Genomic DNA, 15,794 nt, shown 5'->3' with positions numbered 1-15,794 from the left:
AGACTTTTTTTTCCTCCTTCTCCTGTAGACACAGCGTATATCGGTTTTTCTTTTCAGTTTCCACGGCTCATTTTGCCTCACATCATTAGTGTTGTTGTTCGTAAACACATTATTGATCGTTTTTATTAGTCCTCGCATCATCACTGTGAACACTTTACAGGGTTGATCTTATTACCTCCGCCACCAAAGGTGGATGGAGGTTATATGTTTTTACTCATGTTTGTCTGTCTATCTGTAAACAAGATATCTCAAAAAGTTATGGTCGGATTTGGACGAATTTTGGTGGGCAGGTTGGGTGTGTGACAAGGACGAAGCGTTTCGATTCTGCTGAAGGTACGTGTCTGGATACGAGACTTTAAAAAAGATTTCAGCGATTCTTCACCATTGAATGATAGAGCAAAAAACGATATATAGCATGATTTTTGAAAAGAAGTGGATGGATTATGCCAAAACTTGGATGAGTTGGTTGGGCGACAACAAGCAATTACATTTTGGTTTAGGTCTGAATCCAGATCCGGCCTTTCAGTGGGTTACAAACCATATGGGCTACACCGTAAATATTATAAACCACGAATATGTTTGATTACCTTTTAAACAGTCGCTACTGCTGTTTAACACTAAACTGAAAGAAAATTGGACGAATCCCGACATCCTTGAGGCATTCTATGCTTCTCACGTCTACCACAGACTAATGGACCCGAGCCTAGATCTGCTGTAGTCTATATACCCAACAGAGGATAATGACGTGATCCTTCCTGCCGCTCCCATAGGAAGTGGGTGTACTAGTTTTATAAAAGGCCCACACATGATCGGAGGTTTTTAATTCAACAAAGATGAATTCATTTACATTTAAGTGACACAGAAACTGCAGATATGTAAATTTGACAAAACATTTACATTGCTCCATTGTTTCTGTGTCACCTTGGATATTATTCTCTCTTTTTACACATTCTTGTGTTTAACAGTTCAGAAATCAGGAAGAGATTTTAAAAATCATTACTAGTGAAGAACTAGAACGGCACTCAGTAGAGAGCATACCTCTGCCAGTGTTTACGTTTTGTATCATACAGTTTACTTTTGTATCCTAGAGTAGACCAGAAAATCACAATACAGGATCACATTTCATCAAAATCATCCGTCCACAACTTTTTGAGATATCTTGTTCACAAGCGGACAGACAAACGGACAGACAAACAGACAGACACGGGTGAAAACATAACCTCCATCCACCTTTGGTGGCGGAGGTAATAACTCACAATGAGAAGACTTAGTTGGTGTGGTCATGTGCAAAAAGTTCACAAGATGAAGCTGTAAAGAAAACGATAAAGCTCATGGTAGACTGAAGAAAGCCAAGAGGAAGTCCTTAAAAAGATATTATATTTGAAACTGTCATGAAATATATGGAGTGTTTGGGTTTGCATGGAACTTATACAATGGATGGATCGATGTGAAGGAATGCCATCATTTGAACAACCTCTTGAAAAAAGGGGGAAATGGCCATACAATGGTTGATGTTGTTGCTGTTGTGGCTGTCTTTGCTGTTTGTTTTTTTCTGTTTGCTGTTGTTTATTGCTGTTCTTGTTAATCACATATATATATTTCCTACTGTCTTTGTGTTTCACCAGGGACCATGATGAAGAGCTTTCTTTTACTGAAACGTTTGGCAGCTTGAGCAAAGTGTCAGGTCTACAAGGTGTGAAAAGGTGATTGAAGTTTCATTTTTCTCCCAAAAGCTTTAATTTATTATTTTTTAGGAGTTTAATTGTTTAAACGAGTATGTTAATTGGAAGAGATGTGCTCTCAGTAGCAAAAGTAGTAATATCATAGATAGGTTGCTCAGAAAGGATAGGATAAAATTAATATCTCGAGATGTTTGAAGATAAGATCCTCCGTCATAATAAACATTCCCAGCAGAAATAAGGAAGTCGTACTTGATCTTGGGTTCTATTAATATGGTTGTATTTTATAGGAAAACTGATATGGTCCAAACATTCCTGTTTGTGCATGTATTTGTTGAAAGCCTCGTTGATATTTATTTTGTGGTGTATTTAGCACAATGATGAAGACACAGATGGCGCTTTTCCACTGCGGTACCGCACCGTACCGTACCGTAACCAAAATCCGTTTTTTCGTTTTTCCATTGCCAAGCGAACCGTACCGTACCTAAGTACCCATGCTAAATTTGATTCCTGCTATGGATAGGTACCAAGCGAGCCGAACCCGGACCTATGGGTGGAGCTAGTGATACTGCAGACCATTGATTGGTCAATCGTAATCGTCACAGAACCGTCACGTTATGTTCAGACCCAGCGGCCATTTTGTATTACCACAATTCCGGAGAGAAGATAGCTAAAGCATAAGTGATAAGAATCAAAAATAATACATGGAAAATCTGGATAACTCCACCTATTTGCACGGTTCTGTTGTGCGATGGAAAAACGACACAGGGATTACCGTACCGTACCGAACCGTAATGTACAGTGCCGTACAGTACCGTTCTGTGCAATGGAAAAGCGCCAACAGAGTATATCGAGCACCATTTTATTCCATCCAGGCAGGCCTCACTTGCCCGTGCCAACAGCGGCCTCACTCGGCCATACGTGGTACTACACTCCACCCACCTTAAGTCACATGGTCACCCAAATACGCGGGTCGTACAACATGTCTGGAAGAAACATACGGACATTGAGCCGCAGACATGACCGGCAGGGCATTGGAAACAGGTGACGGCTCCCCACCAGACACCAAACCTGGTGCCACTGATACCGAAGGAACATCCATGCTACTATCACTGCCCTGAACATCCGGATCCATCGATTGACTATTGACTATAGGCTTGCAAAAACACATTAACTCTACTCTGCACAGATCATACCGCCTGTCTCATATGTAAGGCATGTTTCAAAGATTTGACAAATGACTCGGCCTGGCCATTTGTAGATGGGTGGCAAGGTGCTGACCTCATGTGTTTGATACCATTACCACGCATGATCACAGCAAACACCTCAGATACAAAATGTGGACCATTGTCTGAAACTAAAATCTCTGGAACACCTTTGTTCACAAAAAATACTCTGTCGAGATGGACTGCCTGATAGCTACTTCCATAGCATAAGAATCGATCACTGCCAGAAGCATACCCAATTCATACTTCCACCAGGTTGATCAGTTTACGTTTTGCATCCCACTAATATGCCAGATCTGCAACCGGACCTGAACCAAAATCTAATCAGGTTGTTCTTGTCGCCTACCCAACTAGTCCACCAAATTTTATCTGAATCCATCCATAACCTTTTGAGATATCCTGCTCACAGACAGGCAAACAGACAGGGGTGAAAACATAACTTCCGTCCACCTTGGGAGATAATTCAAGTGGATATGATCATTTGAATATCTCTCCAGGACAGCCTTATTATGGAGAACCCTACAGAACATAAGATTTGGATATTTAATGCGTTCAAGGTTACTAAGAAAGTATTATGATGATTTTTTTTGGATACAGAGTTAAGGCTAGAGGAAGAAATAGATAGAACGCAGAACAGACCAGGAAGTGACGTTACAATTATGATGCTTATATCCCTTTTATTCTGAAACAAGGTACTTCAAAGACGCCGTAAGAACAGCTTTTGAGGAAATGAGTGATGATTTCTTGGGCTACACCTGCGTTTCAATAAAGGTAAGTTTATTTATATCTATCCATACCTGAACTACACAAGTTCACCAAAATACACAAATATGGAGACATTTTCTGGTTTTGGTTGCTGATGGACTCATTTATACAGGGTTTTCTTGTTGTTTCTTCAGGACATTCCACTGCATGGACTTGATGCTTGGTTCAAGTTGACTTCACATTCTGGGTCACCTAAAGGACGCGGCGAATGTCATCTACGACTACGATTGTCCATGAGTGGAGTATGTACTCGTATATCTGTGCAGCGCATGTGTCCTTAGTGTCCAAGTCAGTAGCAATGAGAATGAAGAGATAGTCTTGTTGGTAGTTGTTGTGTTGCCCCAGCTCCCAGAGGGATGAGGGAGGGAGTTGAGTCCATTCCCCCAAATCATCAGAGGTCTGAACTACAACCTCCAGAGATGACCATCAGTCCACTCAGGTCTATTTATAGTTAAAATGTTGTTTATTAAAATTAATACAGGGATAAGGGTAGATAAGACTCTATTAGTAAAACAGACAAACCAAGCTGTTGACAGAATCAAGTAGGGACGAGGGAGCATGCAAACTTATGTATAAGGAGAGAAATACCCCAGTATGGCAACAAAACGAAATACTGGGACTCGCAAACCAATAGGAAACAAGTGAGGGACTGAGCAAGGCATGTGCTGGCTGGTGCGGCACAGGCTGGTGGCCAGCGATAAGGAGAGGTATGATGAAGAGAGGAATGTTGCCTCTCGAAAGGTCTGGCTCCAACATCAACCTCAATTACCGTCTCCTGGATCATCCTGCCCCACAGGGAGGTCCAAGTAAATAAATATAAAGTCTTACGTCCCCTCTCCAATTCGCCGTGGCTGACTTCTCCACCATGGCCTGCATTGCGCCTGCCAAACATTCTATGGTGTTCCCTTTTCTAGCATAATGTGCTTTCCAGTTGTGCATAGGTCCTCACCTGGCTGAGCTGAAAAAGAAGCCGTTTTACACAACAAACATACTCTATACTGTTTTAAAACGATGTGGTATTCCTAGAATACTTTCCCTGCACAGTCAACTTGGTGCGAGCCAACACCACGTGAGCGACTACATCATAAATTTATATTCTCTAATATAATTGTTGCGTAGATCACACTAAATAAATTTCAAACTAATCAGACGAAGCGTTGTCCCAGTCGAATTATGACGTCATAATTAAGGCACCAATGACGTCATCGTTAACAACACCAACACCTATTCCCCATATGGAGTTATTTACAATGAGTCACATTTTAAAATTTTCAATGGAGCGGTTTTGGAGATATAGAGGTGCAACGTTTTTTTGTTTTTCCAAGATGACGCCTGTACCACATGACCTATGTCGTCATAATTATCATTAAAAAAAAAAAAAATTCAGGAGGAGGCACTCCTATGGTGAATATTTCATGTACATCAGACCAACAGTTCCAGAGAAAAAAAAATCATACTGATCGGATGAAGCATTATACTTGTTGATTTATGACTTCATAATGAAGGCACCAATGACATCATCATTAACATATCTTATTCCCCCATGGTGAGTACTTGACAATGACCCACGGTTCAATTTTTTCCATGCAGTGGTTTTGGAGATATAGAGGTGCAAACTTTTTCCAAGATGGCGCCTGTAGCGCATGACCTATGACATCATAATTATCATTAAAATATTCTACAGGAGGAGGTGCTCCTATGGTGAAAATTTCGTGTCAATTGGACCAAGAATTGTAGAGAAAAAAAATTCATACTGATTGGATGGAGCATTTTTCTTGTCGAATTATGATGTCATAAAGAAGGCATCATCATCAATCATCATCATCATCAATTTAATCATCATCAATGACATCATCATTAACGTATCCTATTCCCCATGGGGAGTACTTTACAATGAGCCTTGTTTCAACTTTTTCCATTGAGCGGTTTGGGAGATATAGAGGTGTAACGTTTTTCCAAGAGGGCGTCCATACCAATAATTATGAATAAAATAATTATACAGGAGGAGGCGATCCTATGGTAAAATTTCGTGTCAATGGGACCAATGGTTGCCGAGAAAGTGAATTTTTAAAACGCAGACAAACATGTACGACATCCACACTGTATTGAAAAAGCTCCCAGACCTCACTTCAAGATACGAGGCTTTATTTAAATCGATCTTTGGCATCCCACACAACAGGCAATAATTTAATCAGTCCTACAAAGCTAATTAAGCATTATAAAGCAAAGTCAAGCATTCTAAAACATTACTCATCAATCCCAGTCACTTCTTACCAAGAAGATCCAGCGCTCATCTCTGCATAACTCATTCAGCAGACAAGATACTGACCTTCTCTCACCGAGCGTTCGCCCATAAATAGGCATCCAATGTGCCCCATGCCTACGAAGGCCCTTCTTCTTCTTCTCCTTCTTCTTCTTCTTCTTCTTCATTTTCACCACAATCACCCTCCCTTAAGAATACGGCTAACAGGTGTAAGCAAGTGCGACAGGTGTAAAGCAGCAGGTGTAAAGGATCAAATCAGAACGAATAATCTACCAGCCAAAACGTGTCAGTGGCTGACATAGCCGACCAATTCGAGAGCGATAAACCCCATCTACGCCCGGGCCCCCAACGCTAGGTATTGGCAGAGCGGCCTCGTTGGGCGATTTACTCAAAGGGCTCGGAATGCTTCCTGGTGCAGGCGACAATGGTGACAAGCTCCCGGGATTCGAAGTGGTGGCACCGGTCTCAGCATCGTCCAGGAGCGAATCCAACCGGGCGGGTGTAGTCGCGTCGGCCTCGGCCAGTACACTCATGACAGGCTGCCCGTTAACCTCTCCACAAGGCGCGAGATGCTAGACCGACATGGTTGTCTCTCTACCGTCGACCAAACGGACATGCGCATATTCCGGATTGCTTCCAATATTTCCACCCGGTCCACGAGTGGTTCATATTTGCTCTGACGGGCCGCTTGCTTCAGGAAAGCAGGACCTGGCTCAGCTAGCCACGAGGGTAGAGGCTGCCCACTGGAGCTGCGACGTTGGTACTTGAACAGTCGCTCGTGAGGAGTGGCGTTAGTCCTGGTACATAGGAGAGACCTGATGGCATGTAATACTTCCGGCAACACACGCTCCCACATGTTCGAAGTCATCCCACGGGTTCGCAGAGCCATAGTAACCGCCCTCCAAATAATCCCATTGTAACGTTCAATTAAACTGTTCCCCTGGGGATTGTACGCTGTGGTGCGGCTAGAAGCAATTCCCCACTCGAGGAGAAATTGCTTGATATCCTGGGATAGGAACGCCGTTCCTCGGTCGCTATGTATGAAGGCAGGATAGCCGAACATGAGGAACAACTGCTGAAGGTATCAGATTACCGTAAGAGATGACATGTCTGAGTACAGAAATGCAAACGGGAATCGTGAATACTCATCAACTACCGTTAGAAGGTAGCGGTGCGCGCTACCACTGGGCAAGGGCCCTTTGAAGTCAATGTTCAGTCACTCGCACGGCCATCCAGCATGAATCAACGTACCCATAGGAGGCTTGTAAAAACTCGGCTTGAGTTCTGTGCATACCGGACACGTCTTGCATAAATGACGAATGTCGTTGATGGAGAAAGGCAAGTTTCTACTCCAAACCAAGTGGGCCATATGGGTGATGCCCGGGTGACAAAGGGCATTGTGTATAGTACGTAGCTCATCGACTGTCATTCCGGAGCAGATGGGCTGAGACAAGGCATCGGCCGCAGGGTTATTCTTTCCCAGTCTGTACACAATATCAAAGCTATAGTCGGCCAATTCTATGCGCCCCAGTGTGCAATGTTCTCGTTCTTAATCTTTTGAGAGTGTTTCCCATCGTACATGAAAGTAACTGATTGCTGATCCATGATTAGTTTAAAATGCTTCCCTAAGAGGAAGTGTCGCCATCTACGGACCGATTCCACTGTAGCGTACACCTCCTTTTCGATCGAGGAATGGCGCCTCTCACTATCAGATAAGGTTCATGAGAAGAATGCCCTGATTCAGTGTGGCCGCGTTTGCGCAATCTGACGCATCCGTCTCCACCACGAATGGGACCGTCTCGTCGATGGAGGTCACAACGGTGCCAACTATGTCATCCTTCAGTTGTTAAAAGGACGTTTGTGTGGCCAAGGTCAACGGAAATGTTTTGCACTCGACGAGAGCCCATATCTTCTCTGAGAACCTTGGGACCCATGGGGAGTAATGTGCAAACAGCCCCATTGCTTGCTTTAAAGTCGCCTGATCGACAGGAGGGGCTAGGTCGAGTAGGGGTTGAAGCCGCGCCGAATCGGGCTGTATCTCCCCACCGGACACCGTGTAGCCCAAAAGATCTATAGTTCTCACAGAGTAGCTATGTTGTAAAAAATCAAATCCACAACATTGTCCCAATGATGGGTTTAATGCAAATTCGATCTCTGGCAACACCTGTAAAAATACGATCATGCAATATATCAGGATTATATAATCAAGGAGAAGTCCAGCAATTAACAATCAGTGCAAGCAAGCCTGGATCATCTAAATATACGCACCATTCGAGTCTACGCTGTCACAGATTATATGTCACAGGAATGATCCGGAGCGATGGTCGTCCGAGTTCTTATAGACGCCTCTCAGTGGTTGGAGAGAGCATAACACCTGGGTTCAACTTAGGTACAATTTCATTACATTCTCCCCGCCGTTAAAACTACACTTCCGCTCAGGCAGGAATCAAGCATGCAGCAGCATAATAGTAGGGGCAGCAATTGTCCGTCCATGTCAGTCGGTCCATCCGTAGCGATCGGGGCGACGAATCACCCTTCCACAACGGGTCTGGAAACTACCGGGTGCTACATCCCCAAGACCGGAGTCCCCTGCGTCGGAGTAGCCGCCTAAGTCAGGTGACGGAGGTGGCACCACAGAGCCTACAGGTTGGGGTGCGTTTAGCGGTGAGATGGCCGGCAGATACTCCACAGGCAAAGCAACGGGAGAGTCCATGGACTCGTAAATTGGTTCGTCAATTTCCCTGCAAGGGGCCAGGCGGCATACGAAGACAGTTGACTCGCGTCCATCAGACATCAACACACGAGCATGCTCGGGATTAGCTTGGAGTACCTGCACCTTATCCACTCGTGGATCATACTTACTCATGCGAACAGCACGTTTGAGGAAAGCCGGTCCCGGCACTGCAAGCCAACTAGGTAAAGATCGGGTACTACCCGAACTCCTCGGGTGATGAAACATCCGTTCGTGGGGAATTTGATTGGTAGCCGTACACAGTAAAGTCCTGATCGAGTTCAGTGCCACAGGTAGCGACCAAGCCCATTTGTCTAGGCCTTGGCCGAGGGACTTAAGGCTCAGCGTAACGGCTCTCCATATAATACCATTGAAGCGTTTGACCTGTCCATTCACCTGCGGCCTAAAAGGAGTGGTATAGCTAGAAGCGACATTATGCTGGAGTAAGAGGTTCCTCACTTCCTGGGACAGGAACACCGCACCTCGATCGGTATGCACGTAGGCCGGATTCCCAAACATAGAAAACAAGTTCTGCAGGCACCGGATAACCGTGGCGGCTGTCATATCTACGCACAGGAAAGCAAAAGGGAATCTCGAGAACTCATCAACGATTGTGAGCAGGTAACGAGAGTTACTCGAAGCCGGTGACGCCGGCAGTGGCCCTTTGAAATCCATCGCCAATCTCTCCCACGGCTTAGTAGCTCGGACCAGCGTTCCCATAGGAGGGTTGTAGAAGCGCGGTTTGAGTTCAGCACATACAGAACAAGTGCGACAGATCTGACGAATATCCTCAACCGCGTAGGGCAAGTTACGACTACGCACAAAATGAGCGAAATGCGTCACCCCGGGATGGCACAAGGTGTCGTGCAAAGTGCACAGGTCCTCAAAAGATATGAGACTCGCACACGTCGCCGGCCGCGATAAGGCGTCGGCAACCAGGTTATCCCTCCCAGGGCGATATTTTATTGTGTAGCAGAAATCGGCGAGTTCGATCCGCCAGCGAGTGATTTTCTCATTCTTAATGCGTTGTGCATGCTGGGTGTTGTACATAAACGCAACGCTCTGTTGGTCCGTGATAATTTGGAAGCATCATCCGAGCAAATAGGGACGCCAACGCCGAATCGACTCGACGATGGCATACGCCTCCTTTTCGACAGACGAATGTCTCCACCCAGCGGAGGAGAGAGCTCACGAAAAGAAGGCCACAGGGCGCCCCCCCCCCCCCCCCAGGAGAGAGTTGCAGCTATCGCATGATCCGACGCATCACTTTCCAAAACAAAAGATTTATTTTCGTCAATCGTCGCCACAGCGGCGCCAGCGATGTCGGACTTAAGGCTATGGAAAGCGGCCTTGGCGGCAAGGCTCATGGGGAATGCTTCGCAGTCCACAAGTGGGTGGAGCTTCGCGGATAAATTTTGTACCCACTTAGAATAATGAGCGAACAGCCCGAGAGCACGCTTCAACGAAGCACAATCGCAGGGCGGGCCATGTCGAGCAAGGGTCGCAGACGCTCCTTATCCGGAGCAACAGAGCCGTGGGTCACGGTGTACCCCAGAAGATCTATTGTGCGAGCAGAGTAACGACATTTAGCCTCATTCATAGTTAAGCGATACCTCTGCGCGACCTCGAGGAAGCGCTTCAGATTAGCATCATGATGTTCCTGGTCATACCCGCAAACCGTGAGATTATCCAGATAAACAAAGACATCGGTCAAGTTCTCCTTAGCGATGAGGTCGTCCATAGCCCTTTGAAAACAAGCGACCCCGTTTGTGACCCCAAAAGGTAGCCAGGTGAACTGGTATAATCTCTGACCCGATTCAAACGCTGTATAGATGCGATCTGCCTCAGAGATGGGGATTTGATGATACGCACTACGCAGATCGAGAGTGCTATAGACCGAATACTGTTCCACCTGTCGAACCAGGGAGTCCATTCCCGGGAGTGGGTAGGCGTCCAGCTGTGTAAACCGATTAATCATCTGCGAATAGTCGATTACCATGCGTTTGCGATGCGATTCGCTTCGTACCACCAGAACTTGGGCCCGCCATGGCGACCGACTAGGTTCTATGATACCTTCCTTTAGAAGCAGGGGCGTTTCTTCCGCAATGGATTGCGCGTCAGCTCATGAGTAGCGTCGCGATTTAACCGCGACAGGTGTACAGTCCGTGGTCATATTGGGGAACAGCGACAGTGGCTCAATTTCCATCCCTACAAGAGCACACACAGCAAGAGTATCAGTACCCCCAAATTCCATTTCCAAACGCACATGTCGCTTGAGAAAATCATGTCCTAGCAAAACTTCTGCACATAATGTGGGTAAGACCATTAGATTGGCCCGCCCTACCATTAGATGCACATCCGGAAACATTCGACGCTTAATCAAAAGCTTCAGTCGACATACCCCTTTTGTGCTAAGCCATAGCCCCTGAGAGGCCATAAAGATTCGGCGTCTTGTCCCAAGTATCGGCCATCCATGTTTCTGCACAAGTCGAAAATCAACATAACTATCCGTGGATCCTGTGTCGATCAAAGCATTAGCAAAAATTCCCTCGATCATGAGTGGGATTATAGCACTAGCCAGGCCAGGTGGACCTGTAGTTATCGAGTCATCAAGGTGAGACGCTCGTGCCTCGCGTGTGGATCCAACGCCAGCTAAAGTCTTTCGTGCCGTTGAAGTTGTCTGTAGGCCAGTCGTGCCGCCTCCAGAGGGCGCATGTGCCACGCGTGAAGTTCCCAGCTTTCGTGCCGTTGAAGTAGCTTGTAGATCATACGTGCAGCCTCCGGAGGGCGCTCGTGCCATGCGCGGAGTTTCAAAGCCAGCATTAGCCGATCGGGTGGCCGATCCCGGAAGTTGTCAGGGTGTCGGAAGAATGCCGGCCAAGGACGGTCGCACCGCATACTGAAGTGTTTGCGCCACTTGTTTAGTCGGCGCGGCGAGTCTCACCAAGGTCGAGCTCTCAGCTCGGGGCCCACGGAAAGGGGCTATCCCCATCAAAGTCGGGTGAGGTGCGCCGCGCGCCGTTCATACCGCTGGCTCGGAGATAAGCACATTCATCGTCGAGCGGGCTCGTTTGCCCCGCGACGCTCGGCAAACGTTTGCAAAATGTCCCGTCTTTGAGCACAAATGACACTCCGCATCTTTAGCAGGGCAAACAGACCTGGGATGATCCCGATTCCCGCAGAAATAGCACGTAGTGTTACTTCCGGACCTGGGTCCAGCCGTAGCGGCCACCGTCAAGCCCGGATCGGGATCCTCGGGAGTGTCCGGGGTCTCTGATTCCGGCGGAGGTGTCGAGGCTGCATCCACGACCTCGGCGGTAGCTCTCTCTGGTCGAGTCTGTCGAGATGTCCCCGCAGTGAGGTATGGGCGATCATATGCGTCGGATTGTTCCCGTGCTTCGGTGTACATGTGAGATAGCCGGAGTGCTTCGGCTAGTGTCAAATCGGCTTCTTCATGTAGTCTCTGTCTGACGACCGGGGACCTAAGTCCTGCGACGAAAGAATCGCGAACAAGGTCATCACAGACTTGTTCATAAGTGCGTACCACAGGGGTACTCTCCTTCAGTAGGCGTCGGAGGTCTTAAGCAAATTGATCGAAAGTCTCCGTGGGCTGTTGTCGTCGCGTCGCAAGCAAATGTCGTGAATAGACCACGCTTCGTTTTTTTATGTGAATATGCATCAGCTCAGCCACAGCTGCATCGAACGTCTCACATAGTTCAATTGCCATGTACACGGTATGGTGCACCTTTGATTGCAGCACTTCGAGTTTTGTTTCATTGGAGATGGCCTCCTGAGCCTTGAACTGGTTATCCAAGATTTTCAGCCAATGTGTCAGTTCGGCGGCCGCGTCCGCCGCCTGAGGGTCTGCTCCGAAGATCGGCACTTGGATCATCTCATGAGTCATGTCGTTCTCGTTCGTGTCCCGTTCTTGTTCAAGACGAAGAGACGAATTTGCATTAATTGTTGTAAAAAGTCAAATCCACAACATTGTCCCAATGATAGGTTTAATGCAAATTCGATCTCTGGCAACACCTGTAAAAATACGATCATGCAATATATCAGGATTATATAATCAAGGAGAAGTCCAGCAATTAACAATCAGTGCAAGCAAGACTGGATCATCGAAATATACGCACCATTCGAGTCTACGCTGTCACAGATTATATGTCACAGGAATGATCCAGAGCGATGGGCGTCTGAGTTCTTATAGACGCCTCTCAGTGGTTGGAGAGAGCATAACACCTGGGTTCAACTTAGGTACAATTTCATTACAAGCTACACTTGGCTTTGTTGAAGGTCCACCGGTATTTACGAGCCACTTCCAAGAAGCGCCACAGATTAGCATCAGGGTCCTTCTGGTTCCATCCGCACACAGTCACATTATCCACATAAACAAATACATCTTTCAATTGCTGCTTATGAAAGGATATCGTCTATAGCCCGTTGAAAGCATGAAACTTCGTTTGTAACACCAAAGGGGATTATACGAAATTGCTACAACCGCTGGCCAGACTCGAAGGCCATGTAGGGGAGGTCGGCTTCCCATATCAGAATCTGATTATAGGCGCTACGAAGGTCCAGCGTACTGAAAACTCGATATTTATATACTGCCCGGACCATATCATCCATTCTAGGGAGCGGGTAGGCATCGAGTTGTGTGAGACGGTTAATCATTTGCGAGTAGTCAACGACCATGCATTTTCGATTATTAGTACAATTGACGACCAGCACTTGAGTCCACCAAGGTGAGCAACTGGGTTTAATGATTCCCTTGAGCAAAAGACGTTTAGTCTCATCGGCGATAAACTGGACATCGGGCTGAGAATACCGCCTCGATTTCACGGTGACAGGGCAGCAATTAGATGCTAAACTCGGGAACAGTGGAGGAGGTTCAATAGCTATCTCTGCTAAGCCGCATACCGAGCCCGGCACGGAGCCTACAGAGAGTGTATGAGCACTGCCGAACTGCATCACTAGGCGTTTATGCCGGTTTAAGAAGGTCATGTCCGAGAAGCACGTCCGAGCAAAGGTCCTGAAACACCATTAACTTCACGTCCGAGTACGTAACATCATTGGCAATCAGCTTAACCACACAGAAACCATGCGATCGCTGCCACAAGGCCCCTGAGGCCATGTATACGCACTGCGTCACAGCAACAGTGGGCCACCCATGGTGCTCGACGAGACGCTGGCTGATGTAGCTTTGATTGCTTCCAGTATTGATCAGCGCTTCCACTGCCTCGCCATTGATTTCCACCAGAACCACAGCGCACGCAAGGCCGCTCGGAGCTCTCTGCGACCCCAAATATATGAGTGCTCCAGCGAGCGCCGTCCGTCGAGCGTGGTCCTGACTGACCTTGGCGAAGTGACCTTTTCCCGCAATTGCGGCACGTCGTCTCCCAAGCAGGGCATAATGAGCGGGGGTGGTGATTTCCGCAAAAGTAGCATTTGGCAGTTGCCCCAGCAGCGGTCGCCACGGCCGTGGTGCTTGGCTCGCTCTCCTCGTCATCCGAGCCCTCTCCACGGGAACCCTGGCTCACGATACCCTGCGCGGGTGCTTGCTTGGTGGCAGATTCTGACTCCCCGCAATCATTGGCGTAGACCGTAGTACCCGCAGTTACGAATGGCCGGCTGTAAGTTTCAGATCTGACTTGAGCCGATTGGAGGACTCGGGCTTGGTCGAAAGCCGTTTTGAAGTCCAGCGTTTCGATCTCGAGAGGACGCTGTTGGATCGTGGGAGACTGGAGCCCAGTTATGAAAGCATCGCGCACTAAATCAGCAGTGCACTCTCTGCCCGTGCGATCCAGGATGGCACATTCTTTGCCAAGCTGCCATAAGATCTGGGCGTATTGCTCCAGCGATTCCGTAGTCTCCTGTCTGCGCGTCGCCAGAAGGTGCCGCGCATAAATGGTGCTGCGCGGTTTAACATAAAGGGCCGTCAAGGTTGCTACGGCATCAGCATAGGTCGTGCAATGGGAAACATATTCATAAATGGTATGGGACACGTTGCAAGACAGAACATTCAGTTGCTGGGCATCTGTAATCTCCGGGACTAAGTCTGTGTAGAGCCCTAAGGAGTGAAGCCAGTGAGTCAGCTGGCCGACAGCGTCGCTCGCGTGAGGATCTCCGCAGAAGCGTTCCAACTTGATGAGCTTGTCCATGGTCATAGAACGTCTCAGAATCGATTTAAATAAATTGTATTGAAAAAGCTTCCAGACCTCACTTCAAGCTACAAAGCTAATAAAGCATTATAAAGCAAAGTCAAGCATTATAAAACATTAGTCATCCATCCCAGTCACTTTTTACCAAGAGGATCCAGCGCTCATCTCTGCATAACTCATTCAGCAGACAAGATACTGACCCTCTCGCTCACCGAGCGTTCGCCCATAAATAGGCATCCAATATGCCCCATGCCTACGAAGGCTCTTCTTCTTCATTTTCACCACACACACGTGCGTACGCATGCATGTACGCATAAGAATGCCTAACCCTGCTTTTCACTTCAGGAGCGCAGGGTAATTAACAGTCACTGCCTCCTCAGTGCACATTTTACAATACGACTTACTCTGACATTTTTCCTGATACAAGAAGGGATGTAACCGACGCGGTCACATGGTCCATGCTCGTCTTACCACAATATAGATATGGATCCCCACCCCTTTCAACGTAACAATGCATTTACATATACAGCACGGTACTTGCAATTTTTCTCCTCGATCTTCAACCTGGTTTGTAAGAGTGAGCAGCCATGGGAATCGAAATGTTCATCTCGAGAAAAGGTTTTCACCACTTGACTGAGCAACATAATGTCTTCCCATTTAGTAGGGGAGCCAGGCACTGAAATTTTGAAAAACCCGTACCGGCTTGCTATAAAATTTCCATGGGTGGATTTGTGTTGGCCTAGGCATCCCGCACAGGAATAGTTTGGTCTGCTCTGCATTTGCTCTTGCGAAATCCAAATTTTTGGGGGTTATTTGAACTTAAGGGACCACATAATTGAGCCCAAAAGTTATGGGTAGGGGAAATCAAAATCTGATTTCAACAGGTTTACTATAAAGGGAACCATGCATGTTGGGTATCGTTAGAAAGGTCTTGATAAGACCTACCGAATGGTATTATGCAAATGAGTA

General features: G+C 47.0%; 1 protein-coding gene across 4 annotated transcripts in view; it reads left to right on the top strand.

The window, feature by feature from the left end:
* LOC137424766 (BAI1-associated protein 3) overlaps nucleotides 1–15,794 on the top strand; it is a 180,441-nt gene that overhangs the window by 31,517 nt on the left and 133,130 nt on the right. For all 4 annotated transcript variants that reach the window (XR_013623070.1, XM_078775902.1, XM_078775904.1 and 1 more), the window contains exons 7-9: nucleotides 1,626–1,703; nucleotides 3,598–3,676; nucleotides 3,805–3,912. Coding sequence is in view for 3 of the 4 variants with exons in the window: in XM_078775902.1 (XP_078632028.1) it covers nucleotides 1,626–1,703; nucleotides 3,598–3,676; nucleotides 3,805–3,912 (265 nt within the window). In the remaining variant the exon portion in view is untranslated. The remainder of the gene's footprint in view (nucleotides 1–1,625; nucleotides 1,704–3,597; nucleotides 3,677–3,804; nucleotides 3,913–15,794) is intronic.

The sequence above is a fragment of the Myxine glutinosa genome, chromosome 4 (genome assembly GCF_964187855.1).
Source record: "Myxine glutinosa chromosome 4, kmMyxGlut1.1, whole genome shotgun sequence".
Classification (NCBI taxonomy): domain Eukaryota; kingdom Metazoa; phylum Chordata; class Myxini; order Myxiniformes; family Myxinidae; genus Myxine; species Myxine glutinosa.
This window is presented reverse-complemented; position numbering and strand designations above follow the sequence as displayed.